A 26,189-nucleotide genomic window follows, 5' to 3' on the forward strand; every position below is an offset into this window, starting at 1 on the left:
TAATTTGTGTTAAATTTCACAATAGGTGCCCGTTTAAAGCTGTGTTAATTGGGAAGATATATTCATCCCGATGCAATTACCCCTATCTCGATTCCTTTTAAATCTTAAAAGTCTCTCCATGAAATTTTTGGAGTTCTGATTTCATACATTTCATCTAATTTGGTATATTTCATCTTAAATTAAATTTTCTCTATCTAAATTCATTCCAATTTTTTAAATATCTCAGCAGGAAATGTATCTAATTTGGTATATTTCATCTTAAATTAAATTTTCTTTATCTAAATTCATTCCAATTTTTTAAATATCTCAGCAGGAAATGTATCTAATTTAGTATATTTCATCTTAAATTAAATTTTTTCTATCTAAATTCATTCCAATTTTTTAAATATCTCACCAGAATACTAATAGGTGATTGAACCCATCATAACTCTTTCATCAATGTGGAATCTAAAGGACCTAATCCATAGAACATGTTTTTCTTTTGAATTGAATTTTAATTTGAATTAATAAACCTTTAGTTTCATTTTTCTAGCATTGTTTGCATAAGAATTGATTTCTTTCCAAATAACTACCTTATTCTTTTCAAAAAAACAACCATATTATTTATGCGGGAAGCAACTAAAAGTTATTAAAAAGATACAATGACATGTTATTGTTTTGTTGTATTGCATGGAATCAGATAGATTGATGCAAATTACCAAAAGTTGATGGTAGGGAAAAACCTCACAGCGGAACGAAATATTTAATTTGGATAAATAGAAGAGAAAAAGTCGTAACAAAAAGAAAATCAATTTTACATGCATTGAAATTGATAATGTGGTAGAATACATTTATGCCAAATCAATTTTTTTTTTGTCATATAATCATTTAGAGAAAAAAAATACAAAAAATAGCATTTGAGAAGATAAATTTCAAAATAATAGTCTAGATGAATTCATTGTCTACCCTCAATCGGCAAAAAATTCCAATGAAAATGACGACTTGAAGTTATTTTATATATTTGTAAAAATATCGGAATGAATTACAAAGTCCAGACATGGGACGTTTCATGTAAGGCTAAGAAGGAGGGAAGAATGGGATTCAGATGGTTTGAATCTTTCAACCTGGTAATGGTGGCTTAACATGCTTGGAAGATGATCCAAAATCCAGGTACATTATGCTCAAAATTATTTAAGGGTAAATATTTCCCCCATGGTGACTTTTTTGGTGCTGGCTGTGGAAATAATGATAGCTATGTGTGGAGAGGGATAATTAAAGCACGTGCATTGGTTGCTTGAGGGATGTATTGAAGAGTCGGTAATGGGAGAAATATGGATATTTGGAGAGAAAATTGGGTACCTAATCTAAATGCAAAGAAATCATTGACAAATTTAGAACATGTTCAGTTCTCAACGATTGACAATTTAACTGATCCATTGACAAGACAATAGGATGTTGGGAGGTTGAGAACCGTTTTTAGTTTGGATGAAGCCATTGAAATTCAGAAATTGCCGATCGGCTATAGACTGCCATAGGATGAACTTTACTGGCCGACATCCAGAACAAGAAGATTTACAGTTAAAACGGCTTACTTTCTGGCATAAGCTGTCCGCAAAACAAAGGAGGGTCGAGCTACGGGATCCAGCGGTCGGAACTAGGATTAGGAGTGGATCTAGAAGTTAGAGCTACCACTAAAAATCAAGCATTTTGTGTGGCGAGCATGCAAGGATATTCTGCCTACCTTACAACAGCTCCAAGGAAGAGGGATCCAAGAACCAGAGGCTTGTCCACGATGTGGGTCCACGGAAGAGACTGGTTACCACGCCCTTATCACCCGCCCCGAAGTAAAACATATGTGAAAAGGATTTTTTAGCTTTGACGACAATGGAAACTGAAGCAACGATGTACATGCTGATGGTTTGAATGGATGAGGATGTTCGTGGATCAAAGGGAGGTATGAAAAATTAGATCTATAGCATGGCTTATCTGATTTCGGCGAAACCAATTGGTTCGTAATGTGAATGAGATTACGGAGGAGGAGATCCTGGGGGGAGCAGAAATATTCGAATAGAATGGCAGACGGTTAGACAAACGGTAGGATTACAACATCAACATCCAGGATGTGTTAATCCATTGTCCGAGGAGGAGGTAGTGAGATGGAAAACGTCGCCTGATCCACTGGTTAAGGTAAACGTGGATGCTACGTGATCAAATGGAGTGCACAGAGGTATTGGTGTGGCAATACGAGATGTGGAAGGGGAAGTGATGCTAGCAGCTGCTGTTCCGGTAGGGATGTCACTGAATATGGAAATTCTTGAATTGCAAGTTGCGATGAGGGGGCTGGAAATTGCGCAAGACGGTGGCTGGCAGCAGATTGTTATTGAAATAGACAATGCTAATTTGGTAGCAGCTTTGGCGGGCGCTGGATTTATGACTGGTGCGAGTACAATGTTGTTTGAGGATATGCAATGACGGATCAGAGGATTCCAAGAGGTTCAATTCTCCCACGTAAAACGTGATGGAAACACCATTGCACATGCATTAGCTAAGAAGGCTAAGACTGTTAGAAGACTAAATGTGCAAGATGAAATGCTTGTATAAAACTAAATAACAATAGGTACAGCTGTATTGTATCTAGAATGTTCTATATTTTCCTTATATAAGGATGTAGGCTGTAGTGCAATACTTACTTTTTGTAACATCCGTGTCTAAAATTTTATTTTTCAAAATAAATAGTGTAAATTATTTATGAATTTAAATATATTATAGGGTTTAATTTAATGTTTTTAGATGTAAATTAAAAGATTTGGGTAAGTTTTATAAGAAGTTATAAATAAGAAGGATTAAAATCAATATTTACCCACTAATTACCCATGTCTACGTAAATACAAATATATATATATATATATATATATATATAGGGGTGAGATCCAGCTTGACAAGGGTTTAAGTTGTGACAAGGAGCTTATTGTGTGACATAACAAAACTACGTAGTTTTGATGATAATTAAAAAGGAAAGGTGGCAAATTGGTAAATAAAATGAAAGAGAGGATAGAGAAAATTGTTTTATTTTTTTTCTTTAAAATGCATTTTCCCAACTTTTCCAATCTCTTTTTTCAAAACATTTTATACCGTTGGACTCATCTTAATTAAACGGTCATTTTAAGATCCATGAATATCAAGTAAAAAAAATTTCGGTGAACGGAATCCGGGTGGGCGTTTTCCGGTGAGAAAAAAAGTATCCAGAAAATTCTCAAAAAATTCCAGAAAATGTAAAACATTATTCTAAGAAACTTTAATTCTTTGGTCGAAACGGAATTTCTTACGGTTTAGTCCCAATAAAACTTTTTTCTTAATTTTATCCATTTTACAGGCTTCAACAATTTGTTGGGACTATACCGTAAGAAATCGCTCTTCGACCCAAGAATTAAAGTTTCTTAGAATAATGTTTTACATGTTCTGGAATTTTTTGAAAATTTTCTGGGCACTTTGTTTCTCGCCAGAAAACGCCCACCCGGATTCCGTTCACCGGAATTTTTTTTACTTGAGCTTCAGGGATCTTAAAATGACCGTCTAATTTAGACGAGTCTAATAGTATAAAATTTTTTGAAAACCAAGGTTAGAAATATCGGGAAAATGTATTTAAAAGAAAAGAAATAAAACATTTTTCTGTTGGAACAATACAAGTATTATGTTGGAACAAATGGTATACTGATTTGGAATAAATGGTACACTGATTTGGAACAATGTAAGTAGGACAAAAAATGTGTCCAGAAAATTATCAAAAAATTCAAAAACATGTAAAACATCATTTTAAGAAACTTTAATTTCTGGCTCAAAGCGAAATTCCCTACAGTTTTGACACAATAAATTGTTGAAGCATGTAAAATGGATAAAATTAAGGAACAAGTTTTATTGGGACTAAACTGTAAGAAATCCCGCTTCGACCCAAGAATTAAAGTTTCTTAGAATAATGTTTTACATTTTTTGAAATTTTTTAAGAATTTTCTGGGCACTTTTTTTTTCATCAGAAAACGCCCACCCGGATTTCGTTCACCGATTTTTTTTTTACTTGAGCTTCAAGAATCTTAAAATGACTGTCTAATTTAGACGAGTCTAATAGTATAAAAAATTTCGAAAAACGAGATTAGAAATGTCAGAAAAATGTATTTTAAAGAAAAGAAATAAAACAATTTTCTGTTGGAACAATATAAGTATTATGTTGGAACAAATGGTACACTCATTTGGAACAACGTAAGTAGGACAAAAAACGTGTCCAGAAAATTATCAAAAAATTCCAAAACATGTAAAACATTATTTTAAGAAACTTTAATTCTTGGCTTAAAGCGAGATTCCTTACATTTTTTACCCAACAAATTGTTGAACCGTGTAAAATGGATAAAATTAAGGAAAACGTTTTATTGGGACTAAACCGTAAAAAATATCGCTTTGACCGAAGAATTAAAGTTTCTTAGAATAAAGTTTTACATTTTCTGGAATTTTTTGAGAATTTTCTGGACACTTTTTTTCTCGCCGAAAAACGCCCACCCGGATTCCGTTCACCGGAATTTTTTTTACTTGAGCTTCATGGATCTTAAAATGACCGTTTAATTAAGACGAGTCCAACGATATAAAAATTTTTGAAAAACGAGGTTGGAAAAGTTGGGAAAATGCATTCTAAAGAAAAAAATAAAACAATTTTCTCTTTCCTTTTATTTATAAATTTGCCCCATCCTTTTGGTTAATTATAAAATTGGTCCTTGTCACACAATAAGGCTTGTCACACCACAATAAATGTGTCACACATGATTTCTCCTCTATATATATATATATATATATTATATTTTACTAATTTAATTTGATTTTACTTAAATTATTATTATTATTATTATTATATGAATTAGGTGGCCTTAAGTAATGTAGATTACAAGTGTCTTTATTAAATTAAAGAAAATCAATTCATCACCACTTAAGCTACTACATGTCTCTATTTACTTAATTTAAAAGCCATGTGTCCAAATAATTACATGCATGAGTGAGCTATTATTTGCCAAAAACATATATACAAGGGGTGCTAAAAGAATAAGAGGGGAGTTTTAAGTTTGTGGTTTTGGGGAATATATAAAAGTTTAGGTTAATTTTACAAAACAAACTTGAAAAAAAATACAAAGATACAATTTCATATAAGATACATAAATATGGAAGGAAAAAGAGAGGTTTTGGGGAAAAACGTTTTTCGGTTGTCAACGGATCACATCGATTAATTCTCGGTGACCGATGATGAAGTTTTGCATCAGCTGGTCAACGGATCACACCGATTAATTTTTGGTGACCGACCGACGGCAATATTTCGGTAATGATGTTTTAGATTCAAATTATTTTTAAAACGTTCTATGAGTAAGTTCGGTTCCGATATTTATAATAATTTATCAATCTATAGGTTACTAATATAAATATAAAATTTTGGACTAGTTGTTCTTTAGATTTATCGAAGTGAAATTTCGTATTAAGACTTTTAACCGTGTAACGAGTTTAAAAGTATAACCGGTCCAAAATAATTAAGTCGGTTTAGAATTAATATCTCTGCGACCGAAAATACTCCAATAAGAATATTTCGATTATTCTAAAGTGTATTAATAAAATATTTTAAGTAACTTTAATAGTTAGAATTAAAATACGTTGAAAATAGACGGACTAATACCGATATTTGTCAAGTAGAGTCGGTATAGAGTCGAATATAAAATTTGTACAAGAATTTGAATTTAAAATTAGTCCAAGTAGACTTATGACCCGTAACGAGTCTAACTGAACCTTCGGTCTAAAATAGCTATTCCGATGACAAGGTTTTAAATTATTTGAGTGTCTTTAAATACGTTTTATTAAATCGTTTAAAATATATTGTTTAAAATATTTATATATTTTTGATTTTGGTTATTTGAAGAATAATTATTTATTATCGTGGTATTTTGAAAATTAGGTTGGAAAATGCATTCGATTATTTTATGCGAATTGTTTCTGGATTGAGAAAGTTGTTGTGGTTGTTATTGTTATTATTTCTGTGATTTGGATTGAAGTCCAAATATGATTTTTATGTTCTGATATTTTGAAAGAAAGATAAAATGGTTTTGTCCATCTAGGATTGCCGGGTAGGAGTTGTATTTGTAAGACCATACCTAAGGGCGGTATGGCCAGAGTGCACGGCTGGTAGTCCTAACGTTAGGCAAAGCGAGATATGAATGAGATATCTCGATTATTGATATGATTGATGTTATGATAAGCTACACGAGTGGAATTCGAGGATGGACACACGCAAATTTAGTATTACGTTTTGAAAATGCTTGATGATTTGAATATAATTTTACGTTTATTTGATTACTAATTTGGTTTGATAAAGCATCGGTTTGATGAAACGTTGTTCGATTTGACTGTGTTTGATGAAACGTTGTTCGATTTGATTCGTTTTGATAAAACGTTGTTCGATTGGGATTCATTTTGATAAAACGTTGTTCGATTGGGATTCATTTTGATAAAACGTTATTCGATTTGATAAAATTATTTATATATATTAAATTATATAGTAATAAAATGAAATATACAATTAAGTTATTAGTGTGTCAATCAACGTGTCAATAAGTTACAATGAGTTCATAAGTTAAGAGAACTATCTAATTAAAGAGAACTACCTAAAATAGGTAGAACTACGTGGCTTTGATTCCCGGTTTAAATATTAAAAGACGTTCGGGATACGTAGGAAGCTTGATAGAATTATCGAGTCCAAGCCAAATAATTAAATAAAACTTTAGGTAGTCCAAATAAATTTTTATCTATTAGAAAATTTAAATTAAGAAATTAACGAGTTAAAACAAAATAGGTTTGTTAGGCGTTCGTAATCCTATTTTCCGTTCATACCTGATTCTGTTTTGGGTCGGATGTGACACTTTTTCTTGAATATACTTTCTCTTTTCTACCTGATACATGAAGGATTATATGGTATCAGAGCATGGTTAGAAAGAAGAAGAGAAAGGGAAAAAAATCTAAATCTGAATTTCAATCAAGCTTCATCTCTGATTATGAAGTAGAAGAAGAAGATCAGTTTATACAATTTGAAGATACAATACCTAGTTTCTCAAAAACTCAAAATTCAGATCTTAAAGTTTCAGATCCAGATCAAGCTCTCGATCTAAATCAAGAGCACAACAACTCTCCTAATCCAGGTTCCGAAACATTTAATTCCAATTCAGAAATTCCTATTCATGATTTCGATCATCAATCCACTATGAATCGAGGAAATTCTTGCGGCAACAACGACAATCGAGGTGCGAATTTAGTAAGCACTTTTCTTACTAATTGCAATTATTTTACCTGGAGTCATGCAATGGAGAGAGCATTAACTGTTAAGAAGAAGCTTAAGTTCATTCACTCTGATGATCCTCCTCCACCGAAAACTAATATTACAGCATATGATGAATGGAAAGAAAATGATTGTTTAGTCACTGCTTGGATTATTAATTCTATTCATAAGGATTTCTCGGAGTCTTTCACTTTTGCTACATCGACAAGATCACTTTGGAAGGAACTTGAGCAAAGATTTGGGGAAAATAACTCACCGATGTTATTTTTGTCTCAAACGACAGATCACTTCTACGATGCAAGGTAATCAAACTGTTTGTGCTTATTTTACAGTCTTAAAGAAGTTATGGGATGAAATATGTCTGTTACGACCATTACCTGATTGTCAATGTGGAGCTGTGAAAGAATGTGCTTGTAATGCGTTCAAGAGAATATGAGATATACAAGATGAGGATATGTTGATGCAGTTCCTTAATGGCTTACATGAAGGATATGAGCATGTTATCAATCAGATATTGCTTATGGAGCCTTTGCCAAATGTGAACAAAGCCTTTTCCATGATATTGAAGATTGAAAAACAGAAGGAGCTTGCCATGGATCAACCTCTTGAGATTGCAAATTAATCTGCTTCTAGGTTCAATAATGACAAGTCTAAAAATGTTGAATTAGAACGTAAAGAGGACAAACATTACAATTATTGTCGCAAAGGAGGCCATATAAAAACAGAGTGTTTCAAGTTGATTGGCTACCCAGATTGGTTCAAGGATCCACGGAAAGGGAAAGGTAGAGGCAAGGATACACAATCTCATCTCAAATCTGCACCAGTGCTAAGGGCAAATAATGTAATTGGTAGTGATTCTAAACAGACTCCGTTAGACAGTGAGCCTGAAGATAATAGAGAGGATGCTATGGATGCGAAAACAATGACACACATGATCCAAGAAGTCTACAAAATGTTGAAATCCAAGAATCAACAGACGCACTCAAGCTCCAATGACTTTTTTGCTTTTGCAGGCTTCTCTGGTTTTGCTGGTAATGTATATACTAAACCTTTTTCTCCTGTTAAGTCTTCAACTTGTTGGATAGTTGATAGTGGAGCCACCAGTCATATGTGCTCCAATCTATCATTATTCAAAAATCACAAACAGGTAAAATACAAAAGGCCTGTAGTTATGCCAGATGGAAATACTCAGATTGTTGAACATATAGTAGATGTTGATTTATCTTCTACAATATAACTGCAAGATGTGCTGCATTTACCTTCTTTCAAATACAATTTATTGTATGTAGGGCAATTGTTATGACAGTCAAAGATCGTTGTGATTTTTTATCCGGACTATTGTTGTTTGCAGGATCAGAGTACACATGAGGTCATAGCAGTGGGATGGCTTTCAGAAGGGTTGTACAAGCTAAACAATAGATCCTTTATACCTCCAGTTTTGAAAAATGTTACAACAGATATGGACAGTTCATGTTTGTTTTCGTTTAGTGAGAATAATGGTATGGATATTTGGCACTCAAAATTAGGACATGTTTCTAATGAAGTGCTGAGCCATATTCCCCATATTAAAGTTGTAAATAAGAATGTTGTTTGTGAGGTTTGTCCAAAAGCTAAGCAACATAGACTTGCTTTTCCCTTAAGTTCAATAACAACTAAGCACAAATTACAGTTGTTGCATTGTGATGTTTGGGGATCTTATGCTGTTACTTCTGTTACAGGAGCTCGTTATCTTTTAACCATCATTGACGATTTTACTCGAGCTATATGGTTAATACTTTTGCAGCAAAAATCACAAGTTAGTAAGGCAATTGAGGTTTTCATTACAATGGCAGAAAAACAATTTGATCAATCAGTGAAACAAGTGCGAAGTGACAACGACACCGAGTTTGTAAACTCCCAGTGTCGATCTTATTTTCAATCAAAAGGAATTATTCATCAAACGTCTTGTGCGTATACTCCACAGCAAAACGGAGTGGTTGAATGCAAGCATCGACAACTTCTCAATATAGCTCGTGCTCTACTTTTTCCGTGTGGGATATCAACAAAATATTGGGGAGAAGCAGTACTTTTAACAGCAACTATCATCAATGTTCTACCATCAAAAGACTTACATTGGAAAACACCTTTTGAAGGGTTATACAATAAACCACCTGATTATACAATGTTTCATATTTTTGGGTGTTTGTGCTTTTATGCAAATGTGATACCACATAAAGGGAAGTTTGAAGCAAGGGGGAATCCAACTGTTTTTATGGGATTTGAGGTTGGTAAGAAAGGATACAAGGTCTTGGATCTTAAGACAAATAAATTACTAGTATCAAGGGATGTACTTTTTGAAGATAAGGTATTACCTTTTCTAGGATCTTAAGACAAATAAATTGCTAGTATCAAGGGATGTACTTTTTGAAGATAAGGTATTACCTTTTCTATAAAGTGATGGGTCACCTGACAAGTTGGATGAATTCCAACCTTTCCCAATTTCCCAACAGTGTCCCACAATACCCATTAACTCCACTAGCACAACTTTTCCGCCACAACCCATTACTATACCTTCAAATGCTATTTATAATTTGTCTGATTCACCAAACTCTTCACTTTTGACCCCACTCATACAAGACTCTTCCCCCAATGAGCCCATTGTTCTTACTCCTATATCACCACAAATACCAACTACAAATCCCACGCCAACTGAAGAGAAACCACTCGAGTGGTTTCAAAACCACATTGGTTAAAGGATTTTATTTGTACTGCTCAAGAAAATAATATTTCTAATGATAGCACAAAAATTTCTTTCTTATCTACAAATACTGTTTTCTCCATTGAGCATTCACATTTTGTGTCAAATATTTCAGCTGTCAAGGAGCCCAAGAATTATGCAGAAGCAAGTAAAGATCCTAGATGGGTTATACCTTCAAATGCTATTTATAATTTGTCTGATTCACCAAACTCTTCACTTTTGACCCCACTCATACAAGACTCTTCCCCCAATGAGCCCATTGTTCTTACTCCTATATCACCACAAATACCAACTACAAATCCCACGCCAACTGAAGAGAAACCACTCGAGTGGTTTCAAAACCACATTGGTTAAAGGATTTTATTTGTACTGCTCAAGAAAATAATATTTCTAATGATAGCACAAAAATTTCTTCCTTATCTACAAATACTGTTTTCTCCATTGAGCATTCACATTTTGTGTCAAATATTTCAGCTGTCAAGGAGCCCAAAAATTATGCAGAAGCAAGTAAAGATCCTAGATGTGTTAAGGCTATGGAGATGGAACTTGAAGCGTTGGAGAATAACAATACTTTAACAATACTTGGGAATTTGTAAAATTACCACCTGACAAGAAGAGTTTAGATTCTAAATGGGTGTTTCGAGTGAAGTTTCTACCTAATGGAGAGGTTGATCGGTTCAAATCTCGATTGGTAGCCAAGGGCTACAATCAGACACATGGAGTTGATTATCAAGAGTCGTTCAGTCCGGTGGCCAAAAACGTCACTGTTCGAATGTTCTTAGCTATTGCAGCAGCAAAACGATGGCCTATACATCAAATTGACGTGAATAATGCATACTTACACGGGTTCCTGGAGGAGGATCTTTACTTAACACCACCTACTGGTTACACCAAATGTCCTCAAGGACATGTTTGTAAGCTAGTTAAGTCGTTATACGGTCTAAAACGGGCCGGGAGGCAGTGGCATAAAGAAATTTCAAGTAAGTTGATTGCTTTCGGTTGTAGGCGATCTTTACATGACCATTGTTTGTTCATTAAAAATGGTTCAAATGATGATGCTTCTATTTTTCTAGTTATATATGTGGATGACATATTAATTAGTAGTGCTTGTGAGAAGAATATTGTGGATGTTAAGACTTTTCTCCATGATTTGTTCACAATTAAAGACCTCGGTCCTGTGAAGTATTTTTTGGGCATCGAGGTTGCAAGGTCTGAAGCTGGTATGATGTTATCTCAAGCTAAATATATTTCAGATATATTAGTTGATGCTGGAATGGAAAATGCTATACCAGTTTCTAGCCCCATGTCACACGGTATTGTGTTAACAGATGTTGGGGAAAATTTAGAAAATTTAGAAGTGTATCGACGCATTGTTGGTCGATTATTATATCTGGGATTTACCCGTCCTGACGTCGCATATGCTAGTCAACAATTGAGCTGATTTATGCAAACACCAGCTAAACATCATTTACAAGCGGTTGTGCATGTTTTGAAGTATTTGAAGGGTACAATGCATTACGGTTTGTTCTTCCCTGTGCAAGCTGAGACACAATTACAGATTTCTGCATTTTGTGATGCAGACTGGGGTACTTGTAGATCTACAAGGCGTTCATTGACGGGTTATTGTGTACTCTTAGGGAAGTCACTTGTATCTTGGAAAACAAAGAAGCAAACTGTAGCCAGCCGGTCTTCGGCAGAAGCAGAGTATCAGAGTATGGCTCAAGCGAGTTGTGAAGTAAAATGGGTGAATTATTTGTTGGAAGAATTTGGTTTTAAATGTGTCAAGCCGATTGCCTTACATTGCGATAATAAGGCAGCTATATCGATAGCCAAAAAGCCGGTGTTTCATGACAAAATAAAACATGTAGAGATTGATTGTCATGTTGTAAGGGATTTTATTGCTTTCGGGTTTCTTTTTACTCCACATGTGTATTCCAAAGATCAGATGGCAGATTTATTGACAAAAGCTTTAAACAATCAGTCTATGATACCGGCTATGAACAAGATGGGAATAGTTCAACTCAGAGACATTTCATCTTGAGGGGGGAATGTTAGAAGACTAAATGTGCAAGATGAAATGCTTGTATAAAACTAAATAACAACATGTACAACTGTATTGTATCTAGAATGTTCTATATTTTCCTTATATAAGGATGTAGGCTGTACTGCAATACTTACTTTTTCCTGAATATACTTTCTCTTTTCTACCTGGTACATGAAGGATTATAAAGACACTCACTAATCCTATCATTTTGATTGAAGATGCTCCTATTGAGATTGTTGATCTTTGTCTTAATGATAAATGTAATCTTAGCCTTGAATTAATAAAGTTATACTTTCTTATAAAAAAAACGGATTATTTGGACAATTTCTTTTCTATTTTAGTAGTGTATTAAAAAATTCTTTTTTTTTTCTAACATTAAAAACCACAAAGTACTATTTTGTCACACAAAATAACACAATCTTCAAAATGCCAAGGCCCAAAACTCCATGATTTATTTTTGAACTTATCCCTTTAAATTATATTGTCTATTAAAAGATGCCAAAAAATGGAAAAACTGATATTTCAATTTTCTAACTAAATTTATAAACAAGACTTTAAAGGGTATTTGAAAAAACAACTTCAAAATATGAATATGACCCAACCATTATACTATAACAAAGTTTCATTTTAAACTTAGCTTTGATTCCAATAGATATTAAATTATTATTCAGAATTGTTTTTACTTTGCCATGACAATAAGTAAAAACAATGACAATTATTTGCATATGCATTTTTTTAACCATGATAGAATGTATGTGACAATATTAAGAGGACTATAGTTTTATTCGTGGAAATGTATCTTTTTTTAAAAAAAATTTTACTAATCTATTACTATTTTAAATATATATAATATATATAGGCTATTAAAAATAAACTTCAATTTCTTTTTTTTTTTTTGGTAGAAAAGGAAAAGAAAAACGAATAACAACAAACTACCCAGGAATTAGCCTAGGGAAGCTAACCCCAATCCTATCTTCTAAGAGAAGATGAGAGATGAAACTAGGGGAAACAGGAAGGGTAGTAACGCCTAACGTCCCTTCATGGCCCGCCGCCGCCAAGCGATCAGCAACACGATTCTGCTCTCTAAAAATAAACTTCAATTTCAAGTACATAATTGATGAAATATTTATAAAAAAAACTGTGCAATCACAAGTCTACATATCTAGTGTATTTAAATTGTCCCAATGTTTTTAAAATTTCGAATGATGGTTAGTTGAAAATTAAATCTCATTAATAAAATTAAATAGAATTAATATTCTATATATAATATATAAAAGTCAAAATATTTCGTTTTCTCATAAAATGACAATTGAATATATTTGTACATATATCAAGTTCTTATTTTTATTTTATTTTGGAGAACACTTTAAGAAAACGTGATGTGAGACTCATTTAAACTCATAATTTTTTTTAATTTTGAATGATCGTTATTAGAAAATTAAATCTCATTAATAGAATTAAGTGGAATTAATATTCATTATTAATTTTGTAAAATGTTTCAGTAGTTACATTAGTTTCAATACCATTAACGTGAATTAATTCAATAAAATTAATTATTCATTAAGTAAATTAGTTCTAAAATATTCAATTTTCTCATAAAGTGACAATGCATCATATTTGTTGACATGCCAAATTTAGAATTTTATTATTTTTATTCTAGAGAAAACTCTGAGAAAACTTAAATGTGAGGCTTATTTAAACTGTTAGAATTCCTTTTAAATTTTGAACGGTGGTTACTAAAAAATTAAATCTTATTAATGGAATGAAATTGAATAAATGTTCATTAATAATTCCGTAAAACGTGTTAGTGGCTACACTAGCTTTATTACCATTAACATGAATTCATTTAGTAAAATTAATTTTTGATTAAGTGAATTAGTTTAGGAAAAACTACTTCGACAGTTTACATATAAGAGTGATTTTTTTCTCATTTGAAATACATAAACATTTCATCTAAAAATATTTCCTCTCTACCAAATTTGGTTCAACCGCTTGAACTTTTGTTTCAATTTGTTAGCCTTATTTCTTAGTCTTCTAGTGATGATTCGATACCCTTGCGGGACATACCGTGTCTTCAGTTGCCAACATTGTGGTGGCAAAGCAAATATGATGGAATCTTTAGTTTGTGATTCATGCGAGGAAACATACCACATATCTTGTATTGAACAGGATGTTAAAGAGATTCTTCCAAGAAATTGGTACTGTACAAATTGTATTGCTAGAGGAATGGATTCTCCCTATGAGAATTGTATAGTGTGTGCAAGGCTGAATGCCCCTCTAATTCAATGCACTCAAGCCGATGTCAAAGGCGGATCTCCTACAAATGAAAAAATGTTCATCGAGTTTGAAGAGGCTTCAATTTGCTCTGGGGATAATTTCTGCAAAGCATTAGGAGGAAGTAGAAGTGTTTGTTGTTGTAAAATTTGTGGAAGTGAGGTGGAAAATGGCGAAAAGGTAATGACATGTAAGCATATTGATTGCTCTTATAAGTATTACCACACGCGGTGTTTGACAAGTAACATGTTAGAATCGTATGGTCCTCACTGGTATTGCCCTTCTTGTTTGTGTAGAGTTTGCCTTCACAACAAAGATGATGATAAGATTGTTCTATGTGATGGGTGTGATAATGGACATCACATATATTGCATGAATCCACCACGTAATACAGTGCCAGTAGGGAAATGGTTTTGCGTACATTGTCATATGAAATTCAGTAAAATACGCAGGGCAAAGAGGCAGTATGAGAAATAAGGAAATAATACTAAACATGAGGAGAATGAAATGCATGAGAAATGTGTAAGAATTGGACAATGGTAGAGAAGGGATGGACATACTTCTAGAACATACTTATAACAGCAGCCCTAAATTTTGAATGATGGTTGAGAAATAGATGATTATGGAAAATAGATTTTTATCGAACAAGTAACTACTGTAGAGAACTTACTAATCCCTAAATAGGTTGTAAACTTAGGTTTTGGAGATATATGATTTATGTAAGCATGTAAAATTAGCTAGTTCACGGGTCAGGATGTTAGTGTATACCCTATTCCCAAAATGTTGTAATATCATTATTATTAATATAATACCTTATTCCCTATGGTTCTCGAGCATTAGTTTGGAGAACAGAAGGTCTTCTTTCTTTTATCAATTTATTTGCCTCAATTAGTATGCAAGGATCGTATTCAATTATGGCATATTTTGTTTTTCATTATTTTTGTGCACCAGATGCTACTAATCATGCGACATGGATGATTTGTATTCCAGTTAAGAATTCAAATGATAAAAAAAATTAGAGGTTATCTGTAGTTTGAAAATATATCAGGTGCATTGCAAATTTTAACATAATTTTTTCAACCATTAGAAGGCATAATAAAAAAATATATTTAATTATAACATAACGCGTTTGTTCTAGACATAGAGATTATAGAATTTGAGACTTTTTTGAATTTTTTTAAATACTTCTAAAAATCTATATATAATATAAAACAGTAACGATGGAGCTGAGGTGTCACTTCCTCATTTTTTACTGATAAAAAATATAATAAACAATATAATATATTAACTTTAGTTATATTATTATATTTATTTATAAAAAAATTATTTAAATTAAATTTGAAAATAAAATAATAATATTTAATTTATATAGTACCTTTATATCATTAATTGTAATTATTAAATTATATTTTTGTTAATATTTATATATTAAGATGAATCTGTGCATCGCACGGGTCAAAAACTAGTATAATATAAAAAGAGGTAAACTTTCAAATTCAACTTTAGAAAGGTGGTAAAGATAAATTTAAAAATAAATCACTTTATTTTATCAAATTTACTAATTGGGCAATATATTTCTATAGTATTTGTAAACTATATTTGTTAAAGCGTTATTAAATTTAAAGATAAAATTACTTTATTCTATTAAAGTTTTGTTTGAAAACCATAAAGAGACTCATCAAAATATAACCACTCTATTTTATTTTTTTACATCCCAACATATATTTGTAACTTGTTACTGATAAAATGACGCACGTGTGAAGTGTAGATGATAAGATTCATGATCGAGCAGACAGTTTTATGAATTATTTCTCAAATTGGCCCAAATTATCAATGTTATGGGTAAAATTGTTCTTGGCTACAAACGTTAGGGGTAAAATTGCATCATTCTAGACGTTAGAGGTAAAATTGCATCTGATCCAAAACATTAGGAGTATTTTTGCACCTTAACCCTAATAATAATAAAAAGATAATTTTAGTATAGACCGTTTTAAAATGAAAATATTAATTTTAGTAATCAATAAAATTTCTCATATCTGGGACCTTAAAAAAAAGTTTTACAAATTGATATCACTGTGATTTTTTTTACGAAACAAATCATGTGGTTGACATCGTTAGTCATTTTGGGTTAATTTTACTAAATTTGGTCGATAACGATCTCAAAATGAAAATTTTCAAGAATTAAAATTGCTTAGTATCATACTTACTATGTAACCACATTTTTTATTTTTCAAAATCATCATTATTTGAGTTTCCTTTCTCTAAACATTAACGTTCTCTTTCCTAAAAAAACACTTGAACCCTAAAAAGTTATAAAGAATTAACGTTTCTTAAAGTGTAATTTAATTCTTACAAAATTTCAATTTGATATTATTATCGGTCAAATTTGATAAAGTAAACCCAAAATAGCTAACGATATCAACCACGGAATTTGTTTTGTAATAAAAAACCTATAGATCTGAAAAAACGTGGGTTTTATTTGAAATTAATCCTGAATTGTTTAAATACATTAAAAAGTAGTGAATAGACAACCCAACCTTCCTAATAAAAAAATTTAGTTTTCAAGAGGGTCTTACTTAGACTTCATAATATAATGGCATGAAAATTGGCACCATTGCAACCTTATTCAATACAACCTTATTCAATACAAGTGACATAATAAACCTTTTTCACCCACCATCACCATATATGCTTGCTTATCCTCTATTTTCATTATTATGCACAAAAGTCCTCATGAAGAAAAAGATAGAGATGGAGATTTTATACCTTTCATGATTCCTGACAGTTTTACACTCACTCAACTTTAGATGCCAACTCTATACAAAAAAAAAAAAAACTCAAATTTCTATTCATTCCAATGAATTCAGGTTCTAACTTTTTATTAGGAGAGAATTCACTTAAAGAATGCCTTAATAATTTCAAACCGAGAAATCGGACAAACTATTAAAAAAACATTAAATCTTGATAATTTATATTTTATCACATTAACCTTCTATTTGTCAAATTAAAAAAGCATTACTTATTTTATTTGTCTAAAAAATATATTTTTTTACTACGTAGTTTTGAGTATGAAAATTTTAAAAAAATATTAATGCTGCTGGGGTTCAAACCTTGGACCCTTCAACTACACTCCACACTCCTTACCACTAAGCCAATTACTTTTCTTGTGTATTATGTTACGCACTGCTTAATATACTATTTCTCTTTTAGCTTCTATTGTTTAGTATTTGATGCATGCACTTATTAAAATCGATTAAATGTGCATAATAATAAATTATTAATAGAAAAAAAAAGAAATGTGCATAATAATGAATTATTAATAGAAAAAAAAAATCTAATAACATGCTCTAATTTCTTATTTATTTAATTCCTCTATATTTTTATAATTTATGTTATATAAGAAAATATACGTTATGTTTTTTTTAGAACATGTGTTATGTTTTTTCGAACATGAGTTATAAATTATATTATAGAACAAATGAAAAAACGATCCAGATATCTACTGATTTTTTTAGAACATTGTACTTAATTTTTGGAACATAAACTATAAAATTTAGAACATGTGTTATGTTTTTTAGAACATGCGTTATGTTTTTTCGAACATGAGTTATAAATTATATTACAGAACAAACACGAACTATGAAGTTTAGAACGTACGACATATTTTTTAGAACATACGTTATGTTTTTTTAGAACATGTGTTATGTTTTTTCGAACATTAGTTATAAATTATTATAGAACAAATGAAAAAATGATCCAGATATCTACTGATTTTTTAGAACATTATACTTAATTTTTGGAACACAAACTATAAACTTAGAACATACGTTATGTTTTTTCGAACATGAGTTATAAATTATATTATAGAACAAACACAAACTATGAAGTTTAGAACGTACGACATATTTTTTAGAACATACGTTATGTTTTTTTAGAACATGTGTTATGTTTTTTCGAACATGAGTTATAAATTATATTATAGAACAAATGAAAAAACGATCCAGATATCTACTGATTTTTTTAAAACATTATACTTAATTTTTGGAACATAAAATATAAAATTTAGAACATGTGTTATGTTTTTTAGAACATGCGTTACGTTTTTCGAACATGAGTTATAAATTATATTATAGAACAAATGCAAAAATGATCGAGATATTTATTGATTTTTTAAACATTATACTTAATTTGGAGAACGTAAATTATAAAGTTTAGAATTATGTAACATTATTTAGAACATCGTTCTTAACATTTAAAAACATAAATTACAAAAAATATAGAGGAATTAAATAAATAAAAAATTAGAGCATGTTTTTGGATTTTTTGTTCTATTAATAATTCATTATTATGCACATTTCTTTTTTTTTATTAATAATTTATTATTATGCATATTTAATCGATATTAATAAGTGCATGTGTGAAATATTAAACAATAGAAGCTACATGGACAATGGTATATTAATCCGCGCGCTCCATAATAGACAAGGAAAATAATTGGCTCAGTGGTAAGTAATATGAAGTGTATGTGAAGTGGCCAGGGTTCAAACCCCACCAACACAGCATTCCATTTTTATTAATTTTTGTACTCAAAACGACGTTAGTTTTGAGTGGTTCTTACCTAAAAAAGGGTTCTCACAAGAGCCCTCTCCTATATATATATATATATGAGTGAGATCCCGTACGACAATGGGTCTTAGAATGAAATAAGCTATTTGTAACAATTAAAATGCAAAATCAAACATAAATGAAATAAATAACACTCTGTTAACTTTTCTGATCATCGGGATTTCGCAATCCACCAAAAGCAGAATGAGTCTTAGATGCCTTTTGGCCATCTCATATCCCATGTGTGTTTGTGCTTATATTCCATTCATCTCCATACACTTTTATTGCTTTACTTCAGCTCCAAGCTCTTTCTTCCTTTTCATCCATCCATAATCTCTCCCTTTCTCTCTAACAGTAATCCTGAATTGTTAACTCACCTACTTGATCATCATGAATTATGCAGAAATAATTGGCATCAACTTTATTTTCCAAGCAAAAAACTCAACAATAATAGAATAACATATACATATATATACAAGGCTTGGTATAAAAGGCCTTTGAAACCTCTGCCATTGCTTAGATTAGAATCAAAGTCATGACACTACTGAAGTTAACCTTAATGGTAAAGAAATTCAAAAACTATTCCATTTTTTTGGACTGGAGTTCCCACCTTACCCAACCATGATAGAGCCCTCACAACAAAAAAAGAAACACATCTAAAGTATCAAAAACACAATGTGGATACAGACTACCATTTTTCCTTTTCTGAATTGAAGAGTGTTTCCAACTGGGTTGCAGCTGAGACGAAAAACATGGCAAAAAGATCGGATTTTGCACAGAAGCTGTTAGATGATCTCCGGATGCGCAAGGAACAATTGCCTGCATCTCATAGCTCCAAAAGTTCAAAGCCAATTGCAGGAGGTAACAGCAGATTAATACTAAATATGTCACATTCATTTTGCACAATTTACAAATGCATCAAGTTGAGAACTTTTGAAATATAGAAATTGAAGTTCAAATTTATTCAGTCACTGAAAGGAAAATGTTCGAGTCTTAGGAGCGGCCTCTTGCCAAAAAAATTGGCAGGGGAAGGCTTGCCCCAGTACACCCTTGTGGTGGGACCCCTCCCCGGACCCTCGCTTAGCGGGGACGCGTAGTGTACCGGGCTGCCCTTTACTGAAAGGAAAATGTTCCACAAAAGTTATAAACATCTCAGTTCCGGATATAAACTATGAGAACCAATTGAGACAGACAACAAAAGAAATCAGAATTTCTGTTCTTGAAAACAATCAAAAGGAAAGGAATAAACCAATATTCGTATTTCTTATTGACAAACTGTCAAAGTAAAATAAAACATCATTTATATCAATCTGCTTGTTCAGATCTTTACTTTCTTCTTAGAATCATAGTACCAACACCATATAACAGCAATTCTATCAGAAGTTCTGATCACTGACTGGTTATTTCATGAGCTGATACATGCTGCTACTATGGTAGCTGCGGGAATTTTTCTTGTAGCTCGACTTTTTCCCCTTTTCCTAGAGTACACAGCTAAATTACTTTTCCCAAGTGGGAGTCCACCGAATGGAGCGAACTGAAGCTCAAGTCTCTAATTTCTCCTATATGCTAAACTTTCTTTTCTGCAAAAGTTTACACTTGTTCAATCACTCAAAGCAATTCTATAAGTGGAAATTCTATAAGTGGACCAACACCATGAAAGCCTGAAATGCATTAGGTATTAGAATATTTAAATTCGATGCAACCATTTCATGGCTTTCATGTTCACTTGAAAAAGATAATACTAGGCAGAACAAATTTTTTTTTTTTTTTTTTTTTTTTGAGAAAATGCTTGTAATTTCATTAGATAAAAAATAAAGAAGTACAACAAGCAAAATGTAAGGAATAAAACCTCACATGATTACAGACTAAAACAAATACAATATCCACGAAGGGATGAAAATGACTACAAAGAGCAAAAAAGAACCCATAAAAGGCACAAAAAACACAAAACTACAATATATTTCTCCTTGATCCAAATCAGTAGAAAGACATCTGCAATCCAAACTTCATCCTTTAGACCATTCCGAATATTCGGATCTGAGTCCTTTTTTTTGTTGCAACCACGTAGATTTATTGATCTACGGATAAGATAAATCATTTCCGCTCTTGCTAAATCCGAAAAAAGCATAAACGACAGAATAATAGAGAGCAGATACAATCAGATGGATAAGGAGCAGAAAAAATTAGTCTAACAGCAATATGGTGAGGTTCAGAAAAAATTATGAAACAGTTTTACATGGATTAGAGAATAACTCTGTTCTTCAGAAACTAGGGGAAATTCAATTGCATCAGGTACAAACATCAGCAATATCAGGCTATCAGAAAATACTTCTAAAGCATCCACAAATCAATTTATAGCCTGAACATAGGTAAATTATGAGAACAATATGAGAAAATATGCACAAGGAAGATCTTGTTTAATCAACTTGAGTTAAACAAAAAACATTAGAAGACTATCTCAAACTATTGAGGGGTTTACAAAGAAAATCTTTTAATACTGTCTTCAAAAAACTTTATGTGTGCTGACTACATGTATGTTAAAATTGCTATAACTTTGATTAGCCTAAAGAATCGTTAATTTCATACAGATGCATATTCTCATTCCAAGCAAGCTTACAGAGGATCCAGAGAAATGAACATGCATCAAAATGTAAGTTTTCATGACTGAAGATAACAGTTGTAGCATCTCACGAACTTTAATTACTTATTGTTTCATTTCTGCAGACTCACTTAAAAAGTGGAAGAACACATAGGTCTACTGGGGGCAATAAATCAGTCTCCATCAGAGGAGGTCCAGAAGACATTGTTCCGCTCGGGAGAGGTCGAAGCTCAGAGCAATTTGGAGATCTTTCCATGGCACTGACTTTTGCCCTTGAGAATGGAGGGGAAATCACAAGAACGGATTCTTCAAACAACAGTTTGATGTTGGGCTTCCTGAATCAAATTGGCAGAAGATCAGTGCAGACGGGCAAGGTGGACGGAAGCAGCATTGCTATGCACAACACATCGACTAGGCACTTCCCTTCCCTCTCTCATCTCCATATCAATGAAATAGCGAAAGGGGCAGAAAAGTTAAATCAGATCCTGAGAGCTTGCTCTAATGGCCTAAAATTTGATAGATATTCAATTGAAATTGGAAAAGAACTATTGAAAGGGGCCATAGATCTAGAAGAGTCACTGAGGATGCTAGTAAACCTTCAAGAAGCCTCAGACTACATGATTGAACCCCAAAACAAAGCTCGGATCACGTTGTTGGATGACGATGAAGATGACAATGACAATACAGTCAAAATAGAAGAGAACAAGCAACTTGGTCGGCCGATCTTCTCCTTTGACAAGCCTTCAAGAAATTCTCGTCACATTCAGGAAGCTGCCAGGGCTGAACTTAAGCAGAGGCTTATGGCCCTGACTTACCAATCAGAAAATGCGAACTACAGCAACAGTAGAAAAAATTTAAGCACCTCAAATTCAGCTTCTCAGAGGTTTTCAGCTAGCACCAGCCCAAGCATGCAACCTTTTGTAGCATTCTCAGAACAAAAGAATCACCCAAACTCAACAAAAGCCAAACCAGAAACGGGGCGAATTCCAAATGTGATTGCAAAACTAATGGGGCTTGAAGGACTTCCAGAAAATGATGATCCAAAGCACATCATAAAGAAAGAGTCCACTCACAAGGATAAAATTGAACGAACAGTTACAAAGAAAACTGGGAAGGAAAGCACTACACAAGAATGGAAGACAAAAGATGCTGAGAATTTGGTGTCCTCCATCAGAAAACATAAAGAGACCCAACCCAACCAAATCCAAGTGACTCAGGATTCGCATGACCTGCAGGCACAAAGAAATCTATCAAGTCGCCCTACTAGCTTCGATGGGACTATCCATGACAGAAAACCACCCCAGAAGGAAATGAAAAGCTCAAATAAGGCTACAGATAACCGTCAAAATAACACTGATCAATCAACCCCAAACACAGGAAGCCGAAGGGATATTCGGGGGAAAGAGAAAAAAATGGACAGTGCAAAGCCGAAGGAACAAAAAGACAAAGAAAGAAGTGAAATCAAGGAGCCAATTGTGAAGCAACAGCTACAGAAAATGACATCACAAACGGAAAAGGTATTTGACGCTGCAATTACACTGCAGGGGCAAGCAGAAAGCAATTCAACCATGCTTAAAACAGAAAGGAGAAACGCTTATGAGCAGCCACTGAGTAGCCTAGCAGAGTCTCCTGTTGATCTTGCATCCCAACAGCCTCGGATACACCAAAATTTCGAGGTACAAGAAATGAAGCATCATGCAGCAGAGAGCAATCAACAGAGCGGAAAAAGGCATATTCAAGTAACAGCGCATATAGGAAGTGAACACACGAGTTTGCCAAAACCCATGCAAGATAATCTGTATTTGCCCAGAAAACATTCATATAGAAGCCAAGAAACTTCTAGCAATGGAAGCTCCATAGATTTAAGCAGAGGAATACAATCCATGGGCTTACCAAATACAAGGCATCAAGAAGATGTAGTCCAAGATAGAAATTTTCTTAATTTCAAGATGAGCGCGCAAGATTCAATGAACAAAAACTCAATTGAAAATTCTTCCCCAAGAAATCTCTATTCTGATGTAATAAAAGAAAAAAGTAGAAGCTCTGTTACAACAGACATGCAAGAGAAAACTATGCACAAGGTAAAGGTTACAAAAATGCAGAAAGCTGAAACTTCTGGAAAGAATGATGAACTCCTAACAAGAAGTACAAATCTGCACGCAAGGATTTCGAAACATCAGAATCCTGTGTTGCAAGAAGTGAAGCAGAGAAGGCACAACAAACTTAGTCGATCCAATGAAGGCAACCACGTGAGACTCAGCAGGTCCAGAGAAGCAGACACAAGAATTCTCAAATCCAACAAAATAGAATTAAGCACTGATAAACCAAATGCATTGGGAGAACTACAGATTCAAGCAGAAAAAGATTCCAGCTTCTGCACTCCCCCAACAGACAATGAATGCCAAAACCTAAAAGGACCAGAAATAGCTCTAGATGGAAATGTAAGCTTATTTTCACTGCAATTTATATCAAGTTATTTTAAAGAAAATAAAGTTCATTACAAACTACAATCCACTTCATTAGTATAAAATCTTACCTCTAAAGCAAAATGCTAAAATATCCTCTTTTTGGCATTGTGAAGTTGTCAACAGGGATAAACGATCAACAAGGTCAAGGAGTCAATAGAAAACTCCAATCTCACAGCAACAAATACAGTCCACTCAATCGTAAGTAGAACTTTACATTTAATTCGGTTTTCGATATTGCTTTCAAACAGTGAGTTGGAAATGAGAAGAAAGTTGGTGATCATGTTTTGTCAATATGTTCTAGTTCATTTTAATTTAAATTTCTTTCAAAAATTTATACTGCTAAAGAGTGTGAGACAAACTTATATCATCCCCCCTCCCTTAAAAAAGGCATAGAATTTCAAATTTCATTACTGGATTTTTGTAGGAATCTGTGGGGGCAGGAAAGATGCAACCCACCCAGAACTGCAGAAAAGACATGAACCTGTCTTGGAAACACCAGAGCCATTAACAGAAAGTGAAAATAACCTAATGCAGATCCTGGTAAAAACTCGATTATTTCTCAACACAGCAGAAGCACTTTTCAAACTCAATATTCCTCTTGGGATTCTCCACGCCAGTAGTATTGATTGTCATTGTGAAGGGAGCAAGCTCATATTAGACTGTGGTTATGAAGTAATGAGAAGAAAGGGGAAAAGGAAAGAGTTCAGCTATCATCCTTTCATGAACATTTATATCACTCCTCTGAAAGTAAGATCATTGGATGAATTGATTAAGCAATTACATAAGGACTTAGAGAAGTTAAAATTTTATGGTCGAAACGATAAAATTGAATGTGCTGTTGAAGAATACCTACCCAAAATGCTCGAGCTTGATGTCTACAACAAGGATCCAGATGTGAATTGTATGTGGGACTTCGGTTGGCACAAAATGATGTTTATGTCTCTTGAGAAAGAAGATGTGATAAAGGATGTCGAGAAGCATGTGCTTAATGGACTTCTTGATGAGCTTACCAAAGATCTTCTAGTGTTTTGATATGCATGATATTTCAGGAACAATGGTTTTGCATTCTGAGGCACATGTAAAAAGCATTTTTTTTGTGTACATTATCTGGTTTTCACCAACTTCACTCAATTTAAACTGTTTATTTTTGCTCAACTCTGATGCTTATTGCAGATTTCTATTCAGACATATGTTCAATCAGTTCAGACTCCAAATTAATTTTTCACCTAAGCTTTCCAAACATTTGGAAACACAAACAATAAAACCTTTAAAAAGTAAAAACTATAATGAGCAACTACTGTGGATGACATCATCTTGGATACTGGTTTGGAATGGAAACAACTTTATCTCTAAAGAAGATAACAATTCCCATGGAAAATGTGACAAAGTACTAAATCTGATTGATAAGCAAAAAAATATGTCAATATAATGTTCATACCATCAAGATCAGCTCATTATAAGATATATATATATATATATGAGTGCACTTTTAATGGGTATTACCATCTATCACCATCTATGGGTACTATGATCATAACCATTGGATTAAAATTTAATGGTCTAGATCTAAATTTATTCATTAATATTAAGTTACAATTAAAATATTAATATTGAAAATTAATTACAATTTCCGAAAATTCATTTCAACTTCCAAGAATAGTGGGTTACATTGTTTGATAATAAAACTAGCAAACTAAACTACGAAATTATCCTTTTTTTTTTTTTTTGAAGTAAGCTACAAATTATCTAAAATTAAGTAAGCATTGATTTCTAAAATTGTAGCTTATTTGCTAAAGTTTATTTGCTAAATTAATTAAGTATTGATTTTTAAAATTGTACATGGATTCAAATTGTACACCCTCACAATTGTGATCTCTCACATTATGTCCATGTTTTTTTCTCTCCTAATTTTATATTTTTCGACTTTTGCTCTTATTTTAATTCAGTCTTTAAAAATTCAGTTAATTTTTTTTTTGATAAAAAAAAGTTTAGGTAAGGGTAGGTCGACCCACTCCCAAGATCAGGGCAAACCACAGACCTCGATGAGGGTTTACGCTAAATTACATTACGTTATACTAAATTACATTACATTAAGTTTCATTAATTTTCGTTAAGTTACGGTAATTTACGCT

The 26,189-nt window shown here is 32.6% G+C and overlaps 2 protein-coding genes across 2 annotated transcripts; both read left to right on the forward strand.

Annotated features, from left to right (window-relative positions):
* The first annotated feature begins 14,151 nt into the window (after window positions 1-14,151).
* On the forward strand, window positions 14,152-14,862 carry LOC136200421 (PHD finger protein EHD3-like). Its single transcript, XM_065990808.1, has one exon. The coding sequence runs from the start codon at window positions 14,152-14,154 to the stop codon at window positions 14,860-14,862; it is 711 nt and encodes a 236-aa protein (XP_065846880.1).
* A 4,855-nt stretch (window positions 14,863-19,717) lies between these two features.
* LOC136201293 (uncharacterized) lies at window positions 19,718-25,514 on the forward strand. The gene is made up of 5 exons (XM_065991924.1): window positions 19,718-19,851; window positions 21,579-21,640; window positions 21,715-24,030; window positions 24,171-24,255; window positions 24,482-25,514. The coding sequence occupies exons 1-5, from the start codon at window positions 19,743-19,745 to the stop codon at window positions 25,087-25,089; spliced, it is 3,180 nt and encodes a 1,059-aa protein (XP_065847996.1). The 5' UTR covers window positions 19,718-19,742; the 3' UTR covers window positions 25,090-25,514.
* Window positions 25,515-26,189: the final 675 nt, after the last annotated feature.

Source organism: Euphorbia lathyris, chromosome 7 (genome assembly GCF_963576675.1).
Source record: "Euphorbia lathyris chromosome 7, ddEupLath1.1, whole genome shotgun sequence".
Classification (NCBI taxonomy): Eukaryota; Viridiplantae; Streptophyta; class Magnoliopsida; order Malpighiales; family Euphorbiaceae; genus Euphorbia; species Euphorbia lathyris.